The sequence below is a fragment of the Trichoderma asperellum genome, chromosome 4 (assembly GCF_020647865.1).
Source record: "Trichoderma asperellum chromosome 4, complete sequence".
In the NCBI taxonomy this organism is placed as follows: Eukaryota; Fungi; Ascomycota; class Sordariomycetes; order Hypocreales; family Hypocreaceae; genus Trichoderma; species Trichoderma asperellum.
Genome location: NC_089418.1, coordinates 800,372 through 822,325, shown reverse-complemented (window position 1 = coordinate 822,325; position 21,954 = coordinate 800,372). Strand labels below are relative to the sequence as shown.

At 49.4% G+C, this 21,954-nt stretch overlaps 9 protein-coding genes across 9 annotated transcripts; 3 read left to right on the top strand and 6 right to left on the bottom strand.

Moving 5' to 3' along the window:
• Positions 1-3,114, top strand: TrAFT101_006649 (uncharacterized protein). Its single transcript, XM_024900620.2, has 2 exons — positions 1-1,034; positions 1,095-3,114. Exons 1-2 carry the CDS (start codon positions 94-96, stop codon positions 1,768-1,770), a joined length of 1,617 nt encoding a protein of 538 aa, XP_024758309.1. The 5' UTR covers positions 1-93; the 3' UTR covers positions 1,771-3,114.
• On the bottom strand, positions 2,162-2,961 carry TrAFT101_006648 (uncharacterized protein). The gene is made up of 2 exons (XM_024900719.2): positions 2,811-2,961; positions 2,162-2,744 (listed from the first exon to the last, which is right to left on the bottom strand). Exons 1-2 carry the CDS (start codon positions 2,951-2,953, stop codon positions 2,291-2,293), a joined length of 597 nt encoding a protein of 198 aa, XP_024758308.1. The 5' UTR covers positions 2,954-2,961; the 3' UTR covers positions 2,162-2,290.
• Positions 3,115-3,839: 725 nt separating the features above from the next.
• On the top strand, positions 3,840-5,030 carry TrAFT101_006647 (uncharacterized protein; the record flags this gene model as incomplete). The annotated part of the gene is made up of 1 exon (XM_024898653.2): positions 3,840-5,030. The coding sequence occupies one exon, from the start codon at positions 3,840-3,842 to the stop codon at positions 5,028-5,030; it is 1,191 nt and encodes a 396-aa protein (XP_024758307.2).
• A 642-nt stretch (positions 5,031-5,672) lies between these two features.
• Positions 5,673-6,017, bottom strand: TrAFT101_006646 (uncharacterized protein; the record flags this gene model as incomplete). Its single annotated transcript, XM_066127833.1, has 1 exon — positions 5,673-6,017. The coding sequence occupies one exon, from the start codon at positions 6,015-6,017 to the stop codon at positions 5,673-5,675; it is 345 nt and encodes a 114-aa protein (XP_065983946.1).
• Positions 6,018-6,855: 838 nt separating this feature from the next.
• On the bottom strand, positions 6,856-7,302 carry TrAFT101_006645 (uncharacterized protein; the record flags this gene model as incomplete). Its single annotated transcript, XM_066127832.1, has 2 exons — positions 6,856-7,162; positions 7,268-7,302. The coding sequence occupies 2 exons, from the start codon at positions 7,300-7,302 to the stop codon at positions 6,856-6,858; spliced, it is 342 nt and encodes a 113-aa protein (XP_065983945.1).
• A 1,489-nt stretch (positions 7,303-8,791) lies between these two features.
• TrAFT101_006644 (uncharacterized protein) lies at positions 8,792-9,739 on the bottom strand. Its single transcript, XM_024905373.2, has 2 exons — positions 9,134-9,739; positions 8,792-9,065 (listed from the first exon to the last, which is right to left on the bottom strand). Exons 1-2 carry the CDS (start codon positions 9,516-9,518, stop codon positions 8,815-8,817), a joined length of 636 nt encoding a protein of 211 aa, XP_024758305.2. The 5' UTR covers positions 9,519-9,739; the 3' UTR covers positions 8,792-8,814.
• Positions 9,740-10,592: 853 nt separating this feature from the next.
• TIM17 (translocase of the inner membrane) lies at positions 10,593-12,283 on the top strand. The gene is made up of 3 exons (XM_024910037.2): positions 10,593-10,755; positions 10,893-11,095; positions 11,159-12,283. The coding sequence occupies exons 1-3, from the start codon at positions 10,687-10,689 to the stop codon at positions 11,349-11,351; spliced, it is 465 nt and encodes a 154-aa protein (XP_024758304.1). The 5' UTR covers positions 10,593-10,686; the 3' UTR covers positions 11,352-12,283.
• TrAFT101_006642 (uncharacterized protein) lies at positions 11,858-14,039 on the bottom strand. Its single transcript, XM_024900702.2, has 2 exons — positions 13,546-14,039; positions 11,858-13,345 (listed from the first exon to the last, which is right to left on the bottom strand). The coding sequence occupies exons 1-2, from the start codon at positions 13,690-13,692 to the stop codon at positions 12,056-12,058; spliced, it is 1,437 nt and encodes a 478-aa protein (XP_024758303.1). The 5' UTR covers positions 13,693-14,039; the 3' UTR covers positions 11,858-12,055.
• Positions 14,040-14,209: 170 nt separating this feature from the next.
• On the bottom strand, positions 14,210-18,188 carry TrAFT101_006641 (uncharacterized protein). The gene is made up of 3 exons (XM_024910036.2): positions 16,818-18,188; positions 15,136-16,534; positions 14,210-15,008 (listed from the first exon to the last, which is right to left on the bottom strand). Exons 1-3 carry the CDS (start codon positions 17,043-17,045, stop codon positions 14,899-14,901), a joined length of 1,737 nt encoding a protein of 578 aa, XP_024758302.1. The 5' UTR covers positions 17,046-18,188; the 3' UTR covers positions 14,210-14,898.
• Positions 18,189-21,954: the final 3,766 nt, after the last annotated feature.

Genomic DNA, 21,954 nt, shown 5'->3' with positions numbered 1-21,954 from the left:
GTCCATCACCTCTTCCGCCGCTCTGTCCAGGGGCTGCAGTCACTTGCAGGCTTTTTCTCTTTCTTGTTTTTGTTTTTCCTCCCCAGAACAAAGATGAACTCTCTTGTCCGCAGCGCTGCCAATTCGGAACATGCTCTCTCCAGAGCATCTACTCGTTTTGTCCCCGCTAATGGCCGATGTCCCGCCGCATATGCTCGGCTAGCTTCTCAGCTTGCTCAAAAACCAGCTCGAAATGTTGCGGGCATTGAGCGCGCGGCGCTTCCTACTGCGGTTTCTACACCGCTGAGATCCAGGTTTCTTCCTGCCGATTTACCAATTCCTTCAGCGGCCTCACAATCTCGGTTCTTGCATGTAAGCGGCCGGAGACTGCAGGAGGATAAGCCGAAGACCGAGGCAAAACCCGCCGAAGCAAAGCCCGCCGAGGACGCTGAGCAAAAGGCCAAGCCTGAGGAAGACCCGGCCAAAGACTCAGAGGAGAAGGCCGAGGGCAAGGAGGAGGGCAAGGCTGAAGGCGAAGGCAAAGAGAAGAAGGAAGATCTGCCGCCGCCTCCGCCCCATGGCGACAAGACACCTTGGCAGGTGTTCATGGAGACCATGAACACTGAGCTTCAAAAGTCCCAAGAGTGGAATGAGTCGACCAAGCAGATTGCTGCGTCTGCCAACCAGTTTACCGAGAGCGAATCCGTTCGTCGAGCTCGAGAGGCTTACGAGAAGTCCACCAGCGCCATCTCATCAACAACCACCAAGGCGGTAAAAACCACAGCCACCGCTATTGGAAAGGGTGCAGCATGGACTTGGGACACCTCGGCCATGAAGGGTGTGCGCAAGGCCGCCAACGTTACGGGTGATGCGCTCGACAAGGCCACAAAGCCCATCCGAGACACCGAGGCCTACAAGAATGTCAAGGACGTCATTGATGATGGAAGTTCTTCAAGATATGGTGGGTGGGTCGAGAAAGAGGAGCGCAGGAAGAGAAGAGAGCAGTGGGAGAAGACTCGTGGCGGTGGTCATGAAGTTCTTCAAGAAGACCCCAAGTAAGTTTATCGCCATTCAATCGCCATAGTTGGCCAGCTGGGTTCTAACAATTTCATTAGTGCTGGTACCAATGTCACCCTGCACAAGGATGCAGCCTGGAAGGAGGCCTGGAGAGATTTCCGCGACAGCAACAAGTTTGTCCAGGGAGTTTTCAGCATGAAGGGCAAATACGAAGAGTCCGAAAACCCCCTCATCTCGACCGCTCGAAGCATCACCGACACTATTGGCGGATTCTTTGCCGAGAACGAGACCGCCATGGTGATCAAGAAGTTTCGCTCCATGGACCCGGCCTTCCAGACTGAGCCATTCCTGCAGGAGCTGCGCGAGTACATTCTCCCCGAGGTGCTGGACGCCTATGTCAAGGGAGACACAGAGACTCTGAAGATGTGGCTCTCGGCTGCGCAGTTTTCCGTCTACGAAGCACTTACCAAGCAATATCTCCAGGCGGGTATGAAGTCAGATGGCCGTATTCTTGACATCAGGAACGTCGACATCCTGAGAGCTCGTATGCTGGACCCTGGTGAGATCCCAGTCTTCATCATTACGTGCCGAACCCAAGAGGTCCACGTTTACCGCAATGCCAAGAGCAACGAGCTGGCTGCCGGTATGGAAGATAAGGTGCAGCAGGTAACATATGCTATTGGTATCACCAGAGTTCCGGAAGACGTAAACAACCCCGAGACTAGGGGCTGGCGTCTGATTGAGATGCAGAAGAGCGGAAGAGACTGGGTTTAGAAACCCAAAGGAAGAAAAAAGAAAGAAAGCATGACTTGTACTCGTTTCTGTATGATTCACGGCGTCCGGGAGCATGGGAGTGATCCTTGGCAGGGAAGCCTTGCCGATCTGTGTTAATATGTATATTATGTCGTCGACTCATGTGAAGGATACATTTATCCAAGGGACAAAAAACGCGATACAAAAAAATCGGAGGGAAAAAAAAAAGGGATACCGGAGCATGAAGAAAATCATGCCATGATATAAACACCGCTCTACCTGCCTCTAATATGAGGCGCTTTTGTGTGTACGATGATGATATGAGGGGGAAAAGGAAGGGAAGGGCGAGAGGTTGGGATATAGACATATAGATATAATCACCAAATGGGCCAAGGTTATTGAGGGCAATTGGGACGATGATAATCTCTATTCGAAGCTATTCCTGGTCATACCATACCATTTAGCAATAATAAGCCCGAGATACAAGCAGCCAGTCAACTCGTTCTGAAAGGCATAAAAATTACTCCTTTTCAAGTTACTCCTACTCAACTTCATTCTCATTCTTACTCTCTTCTTCTTTCAACATGTCTCTCACCTCCATCAATGCCTTTCCCAATAGATTGAGACCCCATCTTTGTCTATTGGCATCAGCATCCGCCGGCTTGTATCCAACTCCCCAGATTCTATCAAACGGACTGGCCTCCACAAGCTCCCTCTCTCCCGTCCTCAGCAGCGTCTCCTTCAACGAGTTTCTAAACAGCGGAATATCACCCGAGGTTCCAAGACAGAATCCTTCTTCCGTCACGGCGTTTGTGAATTTGAGATGGTTGCCACGCCGAACAATGGCTTCACGGTTGGCATTCCACGTCGCCTCTGAGAAGTTTGCGACTTGGCGGCCGAGGGCCTTGATTTTGCGAGGATGTAGGCCTGGCTCGATGATTTTGGCGGCGACGGCGTGGTCGTTGAAGAGGATTGCTTTTTGATACATCATGTAGCTGCATAACATTAATTAGATCTATTGGCTCTTGAGATTTAAACACTAGTGTTGCGGATAGATATACTGTTCAGCAGTCTCATAGATGAGCTCTGGGTTTTTGTCGTCCTTGAATGGACAGTAGTACCATTGTGAGAGCCATCCCGTGTGGGAATCTGACTCTCTCCAGAAATAGATGGGCTGAGACTGAGTTGCTGGTGATTTGGGCATTATGGACGATGGACGATTATTTCAGTGGCTGATTGGGCCAAAAGCGATTTCTCATGAACATTAAGACATTATTTATAATTCTTCCAGTGCACACAGAAATCACTTCTTTCTGCCTATTTCGCCTATTCGGTGTGAGTAACTGCTCTTGAGAGAGATTTGGCTGCGTGAATCGTTCAATGCGTGTATTCATCGTGGCTTTGCGCATTGGCGTCTAATGAGATTTAGCCTCACTGACTCATCGGCAAGGCAGCTGAACTGGCCCCCTGCAGTCATAGCGTCTGCAAAGCTACGTGTATGTGCCATCCATTCACTGCAGCAAGAATATGTATTTGCTTTTATAGTATAAGAATGAACTCTTTGCGTTAGTCTTGCATTTGGTATTTCCCACATAGCGGCGGTGATGGTGCTGCGCGATGTAGCTTGTGTGTGTGGATACAGGGGCTGAATAGCTGAATAGCAGTCAGTATCGGAGGGCGCTCTCTTGAACTCTTCCCCAACACACGACTTCTCAACAAGTATAAGTATAATATTCATCATATCCTCTTCATGTGTTTGAGTCTAGCCGCCGTTTACCCACAAACTGCCAGGTTCCTCGCATAACTTGTTCGAGAATACTAAGCTCCTCGGGTGGCTTATACGAATCGGACCGCAGGCCAATAAATGGGGCCGCGGTGGCTATAGCTATCTCGTCTAACGATCGAATTGATATAGTGAATTGAATCTTGGCTTAAAGTAAACTTTCGCTCTTCAAGCCATCTGGTAAACCCTGGGGTATAATGGATCATCCCACGTATCACATAAAGCGCAATGCCCTCTCAGCAATATCCTCACACGACATCTTTTTCTTTGACTCTCACCAATATCGATTCATGTTTTCGTCATCACAATGGCTAACTTGTTTAATGCTACCATTTTCAAGTTCCGGAACTTCTTTGGAAGTGGCCGTCCCGAGCGCAATGGTTCTCCATCTTCTGAGAACCAGTCTGCCGATAAACTAAGACAGCTGTCGCTGAATCAACAGGCTGCCATTCCAAAAGACGAACTTCTTGGATATGATAGTGAATCTTATATTCCAGAAGATTGCTCTGTTGAAGATGCCGATTCTCCCGTTCTGGAAGACGACAGTGCTGAATATGATGATTATTCAGTCAGCACCATGCTTCCCTCGTATGTCGAAACAGCTGCGGCGATAGAGAATGCTGTTGGTCATGACGTATCACACTCTGGCTGTTACTGCGACTATTATTCGTTACGGTTGCCCAATCGCAATCTTCTTGACCAACCAGACGCTTCTTACGGTATAAACGAAGATCTATATCTAAGTGCTGAACTGTTATCACCGCTTACACTTACGCCTATACATGGCAACATGTGCTATCATCTCTCCTTTAATCACCTAAATAGCATCCGTCGACGGTGTCTCCCAGGTGTTACTCAGGCTCTTATTCCAGAATTATGTTGCCACGATAGGATAGTTTCTCAATCAAATCGCTACTACGACTGGATAAGCGAAATATACTTTGATAAAAGCACCTTCTTGCAAAGACAACAGATGCGATGCTGTTTCAACCTCTACAAATACAAATCATCCTGCAAATCGGAGTATTTCATAGGTTGCCCGCATCAAAGCCTGACTGTCTCTGCATCAAAAGTCATGTATGACGGGGATATGTATGAGGTACAGATATTGGTGACCAACGACCCGCCCCAATGTGAATCTCACCCAAGGAAGATGTGGAGGAGTTCCGAAGGACCCTTCACTCAGATGGTCGTCTGCACAATATGCCATTCAGATGCGGAGTGCACTTTAGAGATAGAGGAGGATAAGTATCTTACGATACGGTATACTTGCTATCGGGATCTCGGCTCAGGAGTATATTCAAGAGAACCCAAATGGCTTGCTTTGCTTACCGGCCAGGGCTACCCTCAGCGACAGGAGGGTGATCTCAGTCTCTATGCACGCGTCTGGAAAGCGGCTTTAGACTTGAAGCGGGATCGTCTTTACGAAGTCGCCCACCGAACGCCGAATGGATTGTTTAATATGGGCACCGAAAAATTCAGAAATCAGATAAGCTGAGAGTAACTTTAGTTCAACAAACATTCTTGCTGCTTTTTCTCTTGCAAGGCTAACATACCTATCTACTCTGACTGTGTATTTCCTTTCTGCCCATTCTGCTCATATTTCACGATATCTACTAGGCATGAAAAGGTACGTTTTGAATAAAGCAGGTCTCTAGCCCACAGTCTCCGTGGCTCAATTTGCAACAAAGCACGCTGATGGAATGATATGGTAGTTGTTAACGTTAGGGGCGCTTCTCCGTTGCTGGTGGCCGCCTCCAAATCTGCAAGGCAAAGTCGAAAGAGCAGTCTTGTTGCTGGCGAGAAAACGATACCAGAGGGGGGTCAAGAAGCTTATAATACAACAAAACATACATTCTATATGGTCGGGATGATACCATAGGACTATAACGCGTATTTTGCCACAGTTTTCGAGGTTGCGATGGTAGCAAGACGTAGGTATAATAGCTAATGTAGTGATATTATCGACAATAGAAGAAAATAGATATAGTAGCACAAGTAGCACAAGTAGCACAAGTAGCACAAGTAGCACAAGTAGCACAAGTAGCACAAGTAGCACAAGTAGTATCTCCTAAATCTAGAATAAATTTGAATCATCGCCATTCGACATAATATTTTCCAATCATCTCTACAACGTTTTCTAGTCTTTGCTCGTATTAGCCATCCCTTTGATAGTGAAGATATCTTCGTACATAATGCCTATCTTTATTGCAGCAGCATCATTGCTGCCGCCGTCGTTGTGAGTGGGCGCGGCAACGGTAACGGGCCCGGAACCAAAAGCGGGGCTTGAGCCAGAGTCAAGAGACTGTCCCGGAACTTGGGGTTTCAGGCGGTATTTGGTAAATGCTCTTGTCTCTTCGCCTGAGAAATCAATGTATTGGATTTCTCTGACTGCTTCCTTTCTCGCTTCACAATATCCTGTGCCGATAGTGTGGCCAATGATCATTTGGCTCATCTTCCTCCGAGAGATGCCAAATTGCCCCATATTTCCACCCTCTGCTGACCTCTTGCTGGTACTCCTTTCTGTAAAACACCCTTTCAAATCCTCCAGACTTCCATCTCATTGACGTCCCGCCCATATTTCTCGATAAATCCCTCCACGTATCCCCCTTTTAAATTCGTCTGTCCATCAGGATATTCCGAAATACTCTAGTGGGGGATGTAAATTTATCGCGACTTCTCGTATCTGAGACGAATTTGTGGCTCTGAGTGATCATGGCAGGCGATAGAGCTGCTTTAGCTTCGGCTTTAATGATGCTTAATAGATCTTAACGGGTAGGCTTTGAGTGGTTGAATCGTCTAACCTACAGTCTCCATGGTTCCGGCCGCAGCTAGACAGGTGAGGGAACGACTTAGTCCTTAGGGGCGCCAGTCCTCCTTCGGCGGCTTCGGCGCCCAGTCCAGTCGGCGGGGGAGGAGAGGAGGAGGAGCCGCTGGTGCTGCTGGTGCTGCTGGTGCTGCTGATGCTGTCGCTGCTGTTGTCGCTGCTGTTGTCGCTGCTGCCTCATCCCGGGCCGGGGCCGGGTCGGAGGTGGGGCGGCGGGAGCGGGAGCGGGAGCGGGAACGGGAACGGGCTACCAAAACGACAACACCCGGGACCCCTTTGTCCCCCTTTGTCCCCTTTTTTCCCATTTTCCCCTTGGGGACCCGGGGAGCCGGCAGCACCGCAAGGGCCGCAAGGGCCGGGGATCTCGGTCCGGGCGTCCCTCTCTCTCTTCCACCGGATCACCACGTCGATGGTGGTGACGCAGGTGCCAACAAAACAGGCCGTCTCATAGGCTCGGTGGAGCCATACATCAAAAGAGGAGGGGGAGGGCTGCGGCTCAGGGGCCGCCCAGACCACCATCATCATCATCATCGCCATCGTCATCGTCATCATCATCGTCGTCGTCGTCGTCATCATCATCACCATGATCATCATCATCATCTTCGTCATCTTCGTCGTCGTCGTCGGTGTTGTTGTTGTTGTTGTTGTTGTTGTTGTTGTTGTTGTTGTTGTTGTTGTTGTTGTTGTTGTTGTTGTTGTTGTTGTTGTTGTTGTTGTTGTTGTTGTTGTTGTTGTTGTTGTTGTTGTTGTTGTTGTTGTTGTTGTTGTTGTTGTTGTTGTTGTTGTTGGTGTTGGTGTTGCTGCTGCCGCTCTCAGTGATTCGTAAACTCTGAAGATCGTATAATTGCGCGAAGAGCGCTGTTTATAATAACAATAAGTTGTTTATTCATTCTCAAGGTAAGAGCAACGATGCCTCGTAATGATCGGGAAGTGACAGTCCCATTGTGCCAGTTTCAGCAGTATCACATCATTAAGAAAGTACGGATACGTATCCGGAAAGCATAATTACCTATCTACAAAATGTTCCATGGAAAGATCAGTTGAATACTCAAGAAACCGTATCGAAATGTCTAAAGCAGCTACTAAGTAACCAACAATCACTGGGTGACTACCGGGGAATACGATTGACACTACGCATTTTTTTCACGGAAAAAAAAATTGTATTGCGCTGTGAGAGTGATGTAATTTTTTTTGTTAGCCTCTATATAATACTGTGATATCCATTTAATATTGTACAATGAAGACATCCTGCCTAACGAACTGGAGATTACATTCAAAGTCGCAGCTCCCTGGCCTATAGGCATTAGCCGCTCCTTCACGAGGATGCCACGGCTTCCACTTTCATCGGTTACTTTAAACAATTTCAACATACCCTAACTACGATAATGGTTGTTTCTGTTATGAAAAACTGTAACAAGCCTTAGAACGACTTCAAGGCAAAGCTTATATGGGCACCCACTGCCGTTTCCTGCGTTGGCAGTCACAAGTTTATCAACGCGCTTGCTCTCGTCGAATCACATGTACAAAAGATTTTACTCAAACCTATCAACAATTACTCTAGAAATATTATATATATTACAATGTTCACTATCTTGTTTGTGTCCATTGCCCAGGCAATTGCAGAATTCCTTATACTGTCATCAACCTTTAGTGACTTCATATGGTTCTAGTAGAAGTGAGCTCCCTTTACTGTACGAGGCGTCTACACTTTCATACAGCTCCACTTTTCATTGTAGCTACCTCCATGAAGATCGTCCATAAACATAAAACCTCCTATCTACCAGGTATCTAGCGTAAGCAAGAACATGGCATGACCAGAGGCAACTATGAGAGGCTGCAATTGCCATTTCAGGTTCTTGACACAGCTTTCAGACTAAGGGCAAATTGAGCACAACAGCGCGTGCTAGAATAGCTAAATTATAGGTATCTGCCTTCTGTTACGACCTGGTTCACCGTAACTGCGAAACCCTTATAGGCAGCTGGTTCTGTTACAGTAACAGCCACAATAGTGGTTATTGGCCTAATCTTTTGCCCTGTTGGCTTAACGGTATAACGGATCGTTACACCTTCATATACAGTAGCTTCGGGTGCATTGGCTCAAGAATCCTAGGAACCACTATATTAGCTGTGCCTAGATGCATCTCATCATTGGACTAACATTGAGCAGATATCAAATGTAATCAAAGGAGAAGTAGCGACTTCTACGCCACTAATGCCATAGTTTATTTACCAGCTTTAAACGTGGGGATAACTACTCTCGGATTAAAAGCACTGGCAGGTACATGAGCATCTCAATAAAGCACACGCATCCAAATGGATCACACCTGTCTTGCTAGATTTGGCCACAGTACAAGAAACATGTACCTAGAAAGAACCAGTTCAAAAATTGATGTATTAGGTAGTTACGTATAAACTGCGTGTGAATTATTCTGTCGCTATCAACCATTCCTTAAAATTAGTTCGAGACTGGCTCGCGGGCCATCAGATAAGCCGTAGCCTCGATAGGGCTGCCCCATTTTGACAGGTCCACGACAATTCTATCCACCTCTTTGAAGCCAAATTTCTCATACAGTGGTCGCCCCTCTTCAGAAGCCTCGAGATATGACACGAGCCCCAGTCTATCAGCCTCTGCGGTTCCCCACTCCAGGCATTTGCTTCCGGCGCCTCGTCTTTGGTGGTCAGGATCGGTGTGGAGGAGTTTGAGATCTGCAGACGTCAGCCATCACCGTACACCGCATTGATGGTTTATTCCAAGAACGCCAGAAGTAACTTACAAACGTGCGGCTTTCCTTCAAATTTAGCCCACCATCTTCTATCCATCTCTCCAAAGAAGGCGTCGCAGGCTTCTATATTCGTTCCAGGTCCCCAACTGCGCTTAGGCTGGCTTGGCTTAAGGTCCCCAGACCAAATGAACCATAGAGTGCATGCAATAATGCCATCCTCGCCCTTTGCCTCCAGGTCTGTATCCACCACCTTCATCATCTTGAAAGCTGGCTCTTCATTTTTTCTCGCAATCATGATGGCAATACGGTCCTCAGTGGCCATACCCTCTCCCGGGAAGAAAACAGCACTGGACTTGTTGGGGCCATACGCACGCTTTTCTATGGCGGCGGAGCGAGCCATATCCGCTTCTGTAGCTGGGACGATTTTGAGAGGCATGATGGGCAGGCTTCGTGATCTTCCAATGGATAGAATGATGGGAATAGAGACAAAAAAAATGGCATGGAGTGATTAATGTGTAGAATAGGTCTTTCTTTATATACAATCGCCTAGTGTGGGATCTTTGGCGAGCCACTTCGGCGAGCCACTTCGGGAAAGACGCCGCTGCGGGTCCCGGCTTTGCAGACCCGTCTAGTGAATCCTCATGCCAAAAAGTCACCAAACGCCGGGACAAACAAAGATTCTCGAGGGAGCCAATCTAGGATGTATTTGGTCAAAATTTCTGAATAAAGAATATGCTAGTTATTAAAGCTGTCTGAAACAAGCCCGTCATGGCTAATGAGAGTAAAGATGAGGTCGAAAACATGAGCTTGGCGTCAAGATATCCGTGATTCGTGTGGGGTTTCAACGCCGCTACGCTGAAACCGCGGGGGTTGAAACAAGGCTGAGAGGAGAGCCGAAGCCGCGCTGAGAGCCGAAGCCGAGCTGAGAGTTGGACCTGCTGATGGGAGCGGCCGCTAGCAAGGGAAGCATTCCCAGGTTGGAGAATCAGGTAAAGGTTGCCACGTGGTTTGACAAGGTGAGAGTTTACTTTCGGTCAGAGTGTGGAGATGTTGATGACTTGCCTGTTCGATCCTATCTTTTTGTATGGGCTGGTTAGTATTAGTTTGAGGCTTTGGACGCAAAAAATGTGGCTAGGAGCGTATACACACTGTTCGTTCTTGTATGATAAAGATGCAATCTCAGAAACCAATAACCTACACAGTGGCTGCGGGGTTAATGCTCTACAATCTAAATTACAGCTCTTTTTGGGAGCAAGATAGTTGTATGCTTGCGGTTGCGAGAAGAGCAGTCGAGACTTGATCAGCGGCTAAGGGGTGCTGTGTAAGTGCCCGTAAATAACGGCAGCTAACAGCTTACTCCGTTTTGTATTAGTGCTCCGTATCCAGCAGATCATGTGACTCCGTTCTTAACGGACCGCTTTCCGCCACTGGGGCCCCACGTCTGCGAAAACGGAACAAGCGCCGCCGGCCCGGATTTTCCAGAACTCCAAAAAAGTCGTCACGACGCAAACCGAACTTTTTTCTCACCACATCTCGACCTCCGCCTCGGATCCTCCGCCACCTCGCGATTGTCCTCACTCGGTGCCTCATATTCATCCTCAGCCATGGATCACGGACGCGACCCCTGCCCTTGGGTCATTCTCAATGACTTTGGCGGTGCCTTTGCCATGGGTGTACGTTGACAAAAGCCTCCTCCAAACCCCCCCACATTGAGCGATTGAGAGACCGTCGTCACTGCGGGCCTCGTCGATGCCAGGCTGCACTGGCTATAGCAAGTTACAGCAAGCTGACCGTTTTATCATCACTGCAGGCTATCGGTGGAACCATCTGGCACGGCATCAAGGGCTTCCGAAACTCTCCCTACGGCGAGCGCCGAATCGGTGCCATCACCGCCGTCAAGATGCGAGCGCCCGTCCTGGGCGGCAACTTCGGTGTCTGGGGTGGTCTCTTCTCAACCTTTGACTGCACCGTCAAGGGCATCCGAAAGAAGGAGGATCCTTACAATGCCATCATGTAAGCGTCGGATCAATTCGTGGAGAGGGACAATCCAGTTTGCTAAGACATTCTATTTCATAGTGCCGGTTTCTTCACCGGTGGCTCTCTTGCCTTCCGTGGCGGTGTCAAGGCTGCCCGAAACAACGCCATTGGCTGCGCCGTTCTGCTGGCCGTCATCGAGGGTGTCGGTATCGCCTTTGGAAAGATGATGGCTGGATCAACCAAGCTGGAGATGCCGCAGCCGCCCCCGAACTCGGAAGTTCAGGCTTTGTAAACGACAAACGAAAAAAATAATATTACCAAGACGAAACGAAAAGAACAAAATCGAATCGGATCGGATCGATTTTATGCCTCTCAACTCTGCCTTTTATTCATAATTGTCTTTTATTCCGCTTTACTGGTCTTGGCTTTTTCTTTATGGCCTTAACGCGCAACTATATTATTTTCTCCCCTGGTTGACTCTGCGGCGCCAGAGACGCAGCGAAGATGAGTGAGAACCCACTGGAAAACGAACGAGGAGAAGGAATCTGGGAAGAACGAAACCCCCCCAAAAAGGAAACCAATATCTATGGATAATCTGCAAATCGCATCGCACTGGCGTTTTCCGTGACTTATAGATATGGAGGGAAATACCAATGGGCTCTCTGCCTAGGTCTGCAAAGGGAAAACGAGGGAACAAGCGAATTCGGGGGAAATAGACCCTGTTGCTTGGGTAGCTAAAAGGGAACTCGGTGTTGGCGAAAACATCACATGTACGAATATATAGAAAAGAAGAAACTGGCTGGGACGAGATGAGACGAGATACGTCCCATGCGGCTTGTGTATAAGCTGTACTTGGAAGGAAAGGCCAGGTGGTGGCCTCTATCACTTCTAGTCCAACACATAACAAGGAATGAATTGAATTAGGAAATTCTCCTCATCCCAGATCTCTCGCCTGATTCTATTGTGCTCGCTTCCATCTAGCTTTACCTCTTCAACTCACAGCTCATCTGCAGATCCATTCGACCAAGCGCTCATCACCGCCTTGCCTCCATCATCAACCCATGCACGCCACATACCGCCGCAGTTATAATCCATCAGCAGCTCCGACCGAACGCCCACTGCATTCCCATCTTCGTCTCGCACCAGCGTGCACTCGATGCCAATCATGCCGCCCTCTCCTTCGCCCGTGCGCGTCCAGCGATCGCCCGCGCTCTTCTGCAGCTCGCCTCCTGGACCGACCACTCGGGACAGCGCCTTGCTGCCGGCTAATGGCTTGTATCTCGCAATGGCGGCGACGGTGCGGACGGCATTGACGCGCAGGAAGGAGTCGCCGTTGCCTGTTCCCGATACGCCGATGGACCGACTCGACGTCGTGGAGCTTGTCAAACTGAGGCGTTGCGTTTCTCCATCGTCTAATTGGACGGGCGAGTACATCCACGGAGTGGGAAAGCAATCTGCCAGCAAGCCCTTCAACGGCCCAGCAAAACTAAGTCCCGGCTGTGCCCTCTGAGCTTGACTTGTGAGGCTCTCCCACATCGATGGCCCCTCGGCGTCATCATCCCACTCTTCAGCCCAGAATCCAGCTCCCACGACGGGAGTATCGCCAATACGCCCCGTGAGCTTGTTCGTCATACCACCCGTGCTCGTGGCCGCACAGATGACGCCCTCCGCATCCAACGCAACAGCTCCGCAAGTCCCCTGCGGGAGATACTCCTCCGCATGCCACGTCCCCAAGCCAAGCCCGCGTTTCTCCCTCTCCAGCGCACGAACATGCTCGTCCCAGCGCGGCTGCGTAAAGAAGTACTCCGGATCCACCATCTCAAGGCCGTACCGCTCAGCGAGCCTCTCGGCCGTCTCGCCATGAAGCTGCGTATGTCCCTGCGCAGAGGGCACATCCACGTCCAGCAAAAGAGAAGAAGAAGCATGTGACGACGACGACGGCGCGAGATCGTCCTCACCGTGCTCGAGCATCTTCTTCGCCAGCAGGATCGGGTTGCGCACCCGCCGCAGGCCCATGACTCCCACGCCGCGCTTCTTGAAGCCCCGCGAGACCATCACGGAGGCTTCGAGCTCGTTGATGCCATCGCGGGTGAAGACGGCGCCGTAGCCGCTGTTGAAGAGGGGGTTGTCTTCGAGCTGGGCGACGGCGTGGGTGGCGATTTCTAGGGCCGAAGGGCCATGATGAGGTGGATTTTCTTTTTCTTGTGTTGCGGATTGTTTCTCATATGGCGAATACTGGTTCGTCTTATGTGAAGACGAGCTCATGTAATCTTGTGTGCTGGAAACCTACATGGTTTGGATTTTCATCTCTCTACATTAGTCCTAATTCTTCTACATTTTTTTTTCTCCCTTCAAACTTCATATGATGAACAATAATACACAAAGAGGGAGGGGAAAAAAAGAGTACAAAGTTTCTTTTACTTGCAACATGGGATGGAAAAGTCTATCATTGTGCACAACAGACAAAAAGGTTATTCTCAACTCACAATCGCAAGAAGAGCGCTCCTGTAAGCGGCATATTTCTCAGAGGGGTAGTTCTCACGCCGGATATTCCCCGCGCCCCCGTGGATGATCAATCGAGGCTGAATCTTGGTCCGCAAATCCGGCGATGCGAGCGGCTTTCGGTACTCCATGTTTCTCTGTTTTATGTATAGTATAATCCAGGAAACCAATACCACTACTACTATAATGGCAGCACTGTAAGAGTGATTAATTACTGTATAGGGAGATTGATACCAGCTTGCGGGGAATGGCTGGTTGTCGGCGACGCCGAGCCCTGTGGAGTCTCGGATGGCTCTTTTAACTTCCGGGAAGAAGGGGGGGTGAGAATGTTGTTTAATCGGAGGCGATTGGATCGATTTCTCGAAATAGAATAAAGGGCGCGGCTATTTCGGGCGGTCGTATCGGGCGTCGGGCTGGATGGGACAGAGTTTCTGTAAGTTGTCGCTTACACAACGCTGCATACGAAACCAGCAGATGCAAGGGAGAAGACGGCTCGACGTTCAAACGAGGCGGAGCTGCGTCTGTTTCCTCTCCCGCCTCCACCGCATCTGACCGTGCGGGCGGATCAACTGCCTATTGCGGCAGCTTACTGGCCCGCCGGTTCTAGATGCCAGCTTCAGCCCAGCCAGCGTAGCCTTTTTGGGTTCTGCCCAGAGTCATATCCTTCAACCACATCGGTCCACCACGAATCATGAATGGCAACTTGGTCTGTTCAGCTACAGTATGTGCTTTGGTGACAACTCAAGATAACCCCTGTATCTCGTGGTTCTCAACTAGCTATGCATGTTACAAGCCGCCCTATGCGATGTTTCCCACGCCTAGGCCTGATTGAGTCAGCGCGCTCCTGCCTCTAGTGGTAATTCTGATAACTTTTCCCGTCATTTGTCAAACGGTTTTCTCCACCGGATGTAAGCATTAATATCCGTAAAAAAATAAAAAATAAAAAGTGAACAATGAAAGCGTATGATTGTGCGTTGCCAAATCGAAAATCCCCAAAAAAAAGTATGGTAGGAGTTGAGAATAAAAGTTTTGAACAAAAGAAAGTATCACTCCGCTTTCCGCCAATATAATGAAAAAGAATCCGTAAGCCTTAAACTTCAAGTGGTATATCCTGCGTAACTCCCGTTGCTCCACAAATCAATCGATGGGCTGAAACCTAGTGGAGGCCCTTAAATCAACTTCTCCAGTCCGCTCTCTCTATCGCCGTGTAGTTTCTTTCATGTTTTAGAGTTTCGTAAAAAACAACCGGTTATCGTTAAATGGTAGTATGATGATTCACATAGCCGCTCATAAACCCCTTTAAAGTGGAGACTTTGCTTCGTCCAAGTTGACTTGGTTCATGGTGCATGAGTAGGCGATAAGCCGGCAGCAACTTTGACAGCCTTGATAACGTCCTTTGGTCGTATACCCGGCGTCCTTCCTAGACAAACTGATGCATTCACCAATTCTAAATGAAATATGTTAGTAAAAGAGGAACTTTGTTTTTTTTTTTTAAAAAAAAAAAAGACGACAAAGACAAAAAAAAAAAAGAGAAGAGAGAGGAGTAGATTGAATAAAAGTAAATGCCCACATACCGTCTATCAATCGGCCCACATCGACGGAGACTTTCGTCTTGGACCAGCTTGATCCAGTAGGCCATATCTGGCTGAAGTCGTGATTATTCATAAACGTAACTAATCCTCCATCCAGGTCAGTCTTGTCGATAAACTCAGTAGTTTCCGTATTCTGACCTTCTGAAGAGTCTCCTCGAAGAGAGCTTCCAAAATCGCCCAGCGAGGTATTGTTCATCTGCCACATGTTGCTTTGAATTCCGCCGATGCCCGAGTTACCAGGAGACAGCCCAATACTAGCAAAGTGGCTTTTGGTGCTTGCTTCATCAGCAGCTTGGAGTTCGTTCAGGTCCAGCTCAGAATCGACATAGTCAACGTTCGGGGGGATAGCTAGACCCAGTCGGCGCAGGAATAGCTCAACTTCGTCCGCTGTGAAAAATTCCCCCTCAAAGTTCTGGCAAAGCATTCGTATCCGATGCTCAGCTTTCTCTTCAGAATTGGCTAGAGGTTGAGCTCCGAATTGAGGCATGTTGGCGAAGCTTGTAGCCGATTTGCTGAGTGAGAGTAGCGCATTGTTCAACTCCTCTGAGCTAGTCGAGGAAAATTGATTTTCTAGATATCCAAACTGGTCGTTTTGCATTGAAGGCGTTGGGAATTTCCAGTCTACACCCTCGCTCTGTATCTTCTTCAGCCCTGCTGCTAATCGCCGAATGATCGAATCGCGGGATTCAAAGAGTAAACTAAAGCCGAAAACAGTCGCATACCGCTCGGGCGGCGGGTTCTTCATCGTAGCCAGCCTAAGGCCGCATTCCAAAGTTGTTCGCTGCAGTCTCTTGCTGAAACGTTCGTGAAAGCCATATGTTGGAGATGAGAGTCGGGGGTAGGGTGAGGGGTTGTTGAGAGAGGTGCCTAGATAGCTACTGCTTGGCGGCTGTGAAGCGGATGACTCCATGGAGGCGAAAAAGGGGAAGCTGGCGTTGTTTGGCGTTGCCTGGGCGATTACTTCGTAGTTGAAAGAACCTGGGTGATGCTGGACAGTAGGATAAGCCGAGCTCGAGAGATCCGGCTCGCCCAAGCCATTTGTCTGATGGCCATGATGCATGCTCACGTCGCTGAGGCTTTTGCGAGCTCCTGCAGGCTTGGCCATGATAGAATCATCGCTCTCGGATGTGATGCTACTTGTGCCGACCATGCTAGAAAGGCGGAGGAGTCGATCCGCAATGAGTCTGAGGCGAGGCGCAGCATGAGGAGCGATGTCAAAAATGCCCTCAGCCAAAATGATGTCGTAGAATTTAGTAAACTCTTTGCTCATGGCCTCATTTGAGGCTTCTAAATCTTTAACCTTTTGCTCAAGAGTGGTGATGGCGGTGTCTTTGCGGTGTCTGTATGCTCGTTGAGCAAGACGAATTTGTGTTCGGCGACGCTAGAATGCGGCAGAGAGATTAGAATCACAATCTCCTTGTATGCGGACAATCAAGTAAAGAATATATTTCAAAACAATCAAGTGGGTCTATTGCATGTAGAGTTGATCTTCAGAGGGATATAATAGAGACAGATGGAAGGGAACAGAGTGCAAGAAGCTGTTGAATAGTACCGCGAGCCGTGGTGGCAACGAACAATATGAGAATAGTGATGGAAATAAAGGCAAGTTTTTTAAGCCTGATATCAAAAAGGCAGGCAGGCAGGCAGACAGGCAGGGTACTCACATCGGCGGCGGTCTCGTCCTTGGTGTCCAGTCGCGGACGGCCTCTGGATCTCTTCTTCTGAACGCCATCATCATCGTCGTCGTCGTGATCTTCTGAAAGCGATCGTTTTCCATTGGCAGACCGCGTGCGTCTGGGCTCCTCACCATACTTTTCGGCGTTGAGAATCGAGATTTCGCTCTGCAGTGACGGCAAGGGGGACCTGCCCTCGTGTCGAGATAGTCGACTCATCGTGTCCAATTGATTAGTCGAGCCCGGGTCGCAGTGCCAAGAGCAGAGCTATAAACTTTGGAAATGATAATCCCCAGTGGGAAAGAATAGATGAGAAAGTGCTAGGTGATAAAAGAAGATGCAAAGCAGCTGATAGGGTGTGAGTGTGACGTCGGGAGGATTGGAAACGGCGCGGGGCACCGGGAAAGAATATGCCAATAATAAGTACCTAGTAGTGATGCTAAAAATGTTATTTTGTAAGAATCGATCCTAGGCTTTATTCATCCGCGCTCGTCCGCTTCGGTGAGCTGCGGTCTTCGCTGACGAGCCGCACCGCATCACACCGCAAGGACGCCGCAAATGACAAGACTCAATGCTGACCAGGTTCAGAACTCGCTACCGAGGTACTCTGTAGGCAGTGTAACTATACCTATAGGCGTGCGGCAGGTAGGTATGGGGGGGCTCAGGTGCTGGGCCAATGATGAGCACAGGGCGCAGAGCTAGTGCTGGTCTGTCCCAGGCGTGCGTCTGGTATGGATCAGAGTCCGGGGTGTCTGGCCTTCTTCTGGCACGTTGCCAGGGGATGATGACGAGGCTCGAGACTCAAGACTCTAGGCAATGCAACCAGAAGCTCGCAGGTGGCGGCAGTAGTGCCTGAAGCCGTGGCTCTCTCCCTGACGCCGCCTGCAGACTGTTAGCGCAAGCCCAGCCCTACAAGTAAGAGCTTGCGCGGGTGCCAGGTTGTGCGTTCGCTTCTGCGACTCGTAGCAGCATAGGAGATGCAAGGAAGCCCCGGGCTCAGGCAGCCAGGCCAGGCGCTGAGGTCCTGGTGCTGGTCCAGCAGGAGATTCCACTGTCCCACCGGCAGATCCCACCGGCTCTTGATTGGAGCACTCGTATGTCCGCAGTTGGGCTTTGCTTGGAGTTGCAGAGTGAGTCGTTGTCGAGTTGCGGAGCCAGCCGAGTCTCTCTAGAACTTGCAGACTGGATTCATGAGCCAAACGCCGAGTCCCTGGTCGGGCTTGCTTACCGAGCAGCGAATGGCCTCGAGTCTCTCCACACCAGCTGCTAAAACTTTCTTTCTTACCGCCAAAACACGTGTGCGAGCCAGCAGACTCCCCGAGGTATTATTGCTTGGATGAGGCACGACAGATGATAACCAGGGACGGGCTCTCCGGCGCAATTAGCTAATGTCAGTTGGCTAGACTGCTTGGGGAGGTGCTAGAGCCGATTAGCTCTGACAGCACGCCATTAGTAAGCGCCCTCCTAGCAGCAGACGCCGCCGTACCAGCGCAGTGGCAGCGGGCTTGACCGTGTTGGGAAGTCGGTAGGCTGGCCAGGGCTGGCTCTAGCGGCTGTTTAGCGATGCTCTAGTGGAACCTTCAGTGGTCTCCAGCGTGGTCTCCAGCGTGGTCTCCAGCGTGGTCTCCAGTGCGAGTTCCGTGCCGGGCGCCTTTCGCACCAGCCCTAGCCGCGTTTGTCAGCAGCCGTCAGGCGCGCTGATTGGCTGATGGGGCTGCGAACCCCCCGTTTAGCGGCCTCTGGGCTAATCCAACACGCCGGGCTGCATATCGTGGGGGCTGAAGGGCATCCCCAAACAGGGACACGGCCATACTGTACTTGTAATTCTACACAATCTGTCTGCTACGACAAGGCGTGTTGCCAAGACGCAGCACAGTAGCAATATCCGATTCGAGGCTCTTCCCCCCCTTGTCTATACAGTACAGGCACTACACTACTACTGTAAAGCAACCGGGTTGGTGGAGATTTTTCCGCCGCTTCCGCATCTCCCACTCACCGCTTGCCAGATCTCAATCAATGCCATACAGTAGCGCCGACTGTTTCCAGAAGCAAATCCGTCAACCTTGCAGATGCCGCTTGGAGATCGTCAACCGGCTCTTTGAGTGGTTAGGCACTAGGTATTCTGCCAACACCTGCTAAACGCTACTAGGCATAGGTACTCGAGCAGATAAGCAGCGGGTGAACGAACCTCTCAGGACTGGCGTTCGCAGGGAAACATGGCGGCTATTAGTACCAGAACGAAGCAGCTGCCATAGGGATGTTTTTCCGTGTCTTGGATGCAGCACCTCGAAATGAATGCAGATACGATACAGTATACGAGGCGAATCGGAAAAAGAGCTGTTTCAGAGCGCATGGCATGTCATCGGCTCATGTCAGTATGCGGACTAGGCACCGAAATAGCACCCCATCAAAGGCGATAGAAGCCCCGATCCCTGCTACCTGGGCTGATCTTCACAGCTAATAAAAGACGTCGGAAAAGGAAAATAATAGAGAATGCGGATAAAGCGGCCACTCCGACGAATCTGGTTTCCTTGCGGCTTTCAGGTGTCGAGTCTTGCCAATGCTAGGAAACGCCACTGCTTGTCTCCCTCGTCGCATTCGCATTGTCCAGCCAACCCCCGCATGGGTTTCATGCGGTGCACGCACTATGCCTTACATACAGATTGCCTGTTTCGCTGAGGATATGTTACTGTACCGTGACATAGTGGTGTATACTAATGCTAGGCCTGGTAACGGGTACTACTTCCAGGGCTTTACGTCTGCCAGCAGCCAGCCTTGGCCGATAGGTTGGAAGCGGCCCTTTGCCTGCAAACAGCATCTACAGATACGAGCACAGCTGTATGGGGGTCACACGAGTCAGCTTATAGTATGAGAATTGATTGGCCAGATGCCAGTTGCAACTCACACAAGGAGGCCTGTGCAAGTAATGTGCACATGTTGACATGGTGCATGCACATAGTATCATGTATTTTGGCCGTTTCAAAACTCTTGAACGGAGCTTGTCTTAGCAGTTGCTTATCCAATCGATCTGCATGTGTGCTATAAAAGGAACATATCCACAATCCTCTACCTTTGGCCCGAAGAAGAATTTTTAGTCAGCGTGCTACCGCAGAAAAGAAAAGAGTACCTGTAGTTTCTTGAAACTCGCTTCAGCTTATACTAAACGTACAATATGTCCGTGGGCCTGGGCCATCCGCAGACGCCTGCATGCAAAGAAGTAGACTACATGTATGTAGATACACCCCACACCGGTTTAATAGTGATAGTGCAACCCGTACTTGCACCAGATATATGCTGGTTTCCTTTTATAACACTCACTCCACTAGTCAATGATAGGCAATGATGATGACCAGTGCCAAGCTTGGCAACGTCAGATCAGGACGGGTGGTTCTTCGAATCGCTTGCCAATCTCACATGGTTCAAAATGTGGCAAACCAAATACAAACTGATGTTTCATGGCATTCATTTCGGAAGGATTTCGCAATTTTCAAGCACGGCGTTTTGAAATACGGGCTTTTTATATCCTGTGTAACCACAACTGCTTACAGTCCATCCAGTAGTATATCTGCAGTATGTGCTTGGTACAGAGGAAAGGAAACAATCCCCCTTGTTAGTTATCTCTGGAGTTATACAGTTTATTGAGCTGAATAGCCGCACAACCATATGCCTCTACGGCCGTGTCAGGATAGATACTCTGAACCTTGCAATTCACCATGATGCGTAGACTTGGCACAAGCACAAAGGCATCCTTGAATCACATTAATCACGTTCGAGACTATTATTCCCGTAGCCCAAGCGTCTCATTAGCATGAAACAGGTGCTTATAGTCACGTCGATCATGTATGTACGGGGAGTGAATCTCCTGGGGTCAAGGCAAATCTGCCAAGATGCCACATGGAAAGCATCGGTGGCGAGTCATACAGCTTGGTAAAAGCTCCTAGCCGATTATGCAGCCTGTACAATTACTCTCGACCCATAGGACTATTGCTGCGCCATACGGAAGAAGGAGGAAAAAGAGGCACCGGCACCTCAAAAGAGCCGTTGCGGGCGCTCGAACGCTTTCAAGCCAGCTTTGGAAACTAATCTACGCTGAGGTGCGGTTGGTGCACCTCGTTGTCGGCACGTATAGTTAGTCCGAAGTTGCCGCTAGAAAATATGACCTACATGTGTAATACCCGACCAATAACGTGGGAGCCGATAAATGTCGGACGTAAGGTTGCAGAAGTTGTAATTGCGTACATTTATCTCCGCAATATTGATGCTATCAAAAGTCCACTGGTTCGACTAAGTGACCGTACTAGGAGCGGCATCATCCGGATATCACAGTGGAACTTGCCGCTACGAATTACAATGCATCAGCATGCTGGCTCATAATCATGATGCAGCATCTTTTCCTCAGAGTGTTCGTGTATTTTATATAGGTACCTCGATAGTATATCCTTTCACAAACGCAACCTACCTATACCTAGATAGGAAGTTCTTACGACCGCAAAAGGTGTACGGATACGGATACACTGTGAGATATACTACCTACTGTTATAACCGAAGAACCTAGAGAGCCTCACCAGAGGGCGCAAAAAGTGTGGAATCGGCAGCGCTCGAGCCACGTCGACGATGATCTCTCTCTCTCTCTCTCTCTCTCTCTCTCTCTCTTCTTTTTTTTTCTTTGTTTTCTGGCGCTCTAAGTCAGCTTTGTACGAGTCAAATAAAACGCATTTCTAATGTGTGGCGCCAGTCTTGTTGGGATCTTGATGAGGAACGTGCACACCTTTGGGGTTAATTAGCAGTGACAGCGCTCTAATGTCGCCAAATTATGGCTAAATGCCTTTGTAGATTGAAATCTAGACTAAAAAGCAAGGTGGTGGTATGAATAAGTCTTCAGCGGGCCGCCACTCTGTTCATGACTCAGCCATGTAAGTCATCGTGACCCTTTTGACACAAGTGTGCGCCCTTCAACAACAGACTTTAACGAACCGAGTCCGTGCCCCCTTTTGAGTGGGCCATTGTTCAAGAAAACGGGCATGCCAGCAAGTCTGCCCTACTAAAACTGCCTGTATGAGCAGGGGTTATGCGGAATTCCGCTTCTAATGTCAAGAAGAGAGCATGCTAGTACAAGGTGGGCACTTAG

Excerpts from the sequence above, each read along its gene's own strand:
- TrAFT101_006641 (XM_024910036.2), bottom strand. The coding sequence starts at position 17,045 with ATGAGTCGACTATCTCGACACGAGGGCAGGTCCCCCTTGCCGTCACTG. Across the intron at positions 16,535-16,817 it reads AGGACGAGACCGCCGCCGAT|CGTCGCCGAACACAAATTCG; the intron begins GTGAGTACCCTG and ends GCCGCATTCTAG. Across the intron at positions 15,009-15,135 it reads TGTGGGCCGATTGATAGACG|AATTGGTGAATGCATCAGTT; the intron begins GTATGTGGGCAT and ends TATTTCATTTAG.
- TrAFT101_006644 (XM_024905373.2), bottom strand. The coding sequence starts at position 9,518 with ATGCCTCTCAAAATCGTCCCAGCTACAGAAGCGGATATGGCTCGCTCC. Across the intron at positions 9,066-9,133 it reads TGAAGGAAAGCCGCACGTTT|ATCTCAAACTCCTCCACACC; the intron begins GTAAGTTACTTC and ends TGACGTCTGCAG.
- TrAFT101_006648 (XM_024900719.2), bottom strand. The coding sequence starts at position 2,953 with ATGCCCAAATCACCAGCAACTCAGTCTCAGCCCATCTATTTCTGGAGA. Across the intron at positions 2,745-2,810 it reads ATCTATGAGACTGCTGAACA|CTACATGATGTATCAAAAAG; the intron begins GTATATCTATCC and ends AATGTTATGCAG.
- TrAFT101_006649 (XM_024900620.2), top strand. The coding sequence starts at position 94 with ATGAACTCTCTTGTCCGCAGCGCTGCCAATTCGGAACATGCTCTCTCC. Across the intron at positions 1,035-1,094 it reads GTTCTTCAAGAAGACCCCAA|TGCTGGTACCAATGTCACCC; the intron begins GTAAGTTTATCG and ends CAATTTCATTAG.
- TrAFT101_006642 (XM_024900702.2), bottom strand. The coding sequence starts at position 13,692 with ATGGAGTACCGAAAGCCGCTCGCATCGCCGGATTTGCGGACCAAGATT. Across the intron at positions 13,346-13,545 it reads GGAGCGCTCTTCTTGCGATT|GTTTCCAGCACACAAGATTA; the intron begins GTGAGTTGAGAA and ends CAAACCATGTAG.
- TIM17 (XM_024910037.2), top strand. The coding sequence starts at position 10,687 with ATGGATCACGGACGCGACCCCTGCCCTTGGGTCATTCTCAATGACTTT. Across the intron at positions 10,756-10,892 it reads GCGGTGCCTTTGCCATGGGT|GCTATCGGTGGAACCATCTG; the intron begins GTACGTTGACAA and ends TCATCACTGCAG. Across the intron at positions 11,096-11,158 it reads GATCCTTACAATGCCATCAT|TGCCGGTTTCTTCACCGGTG; the intron begins GTAAGCGTCGGA and ends TCTATTTCATAG.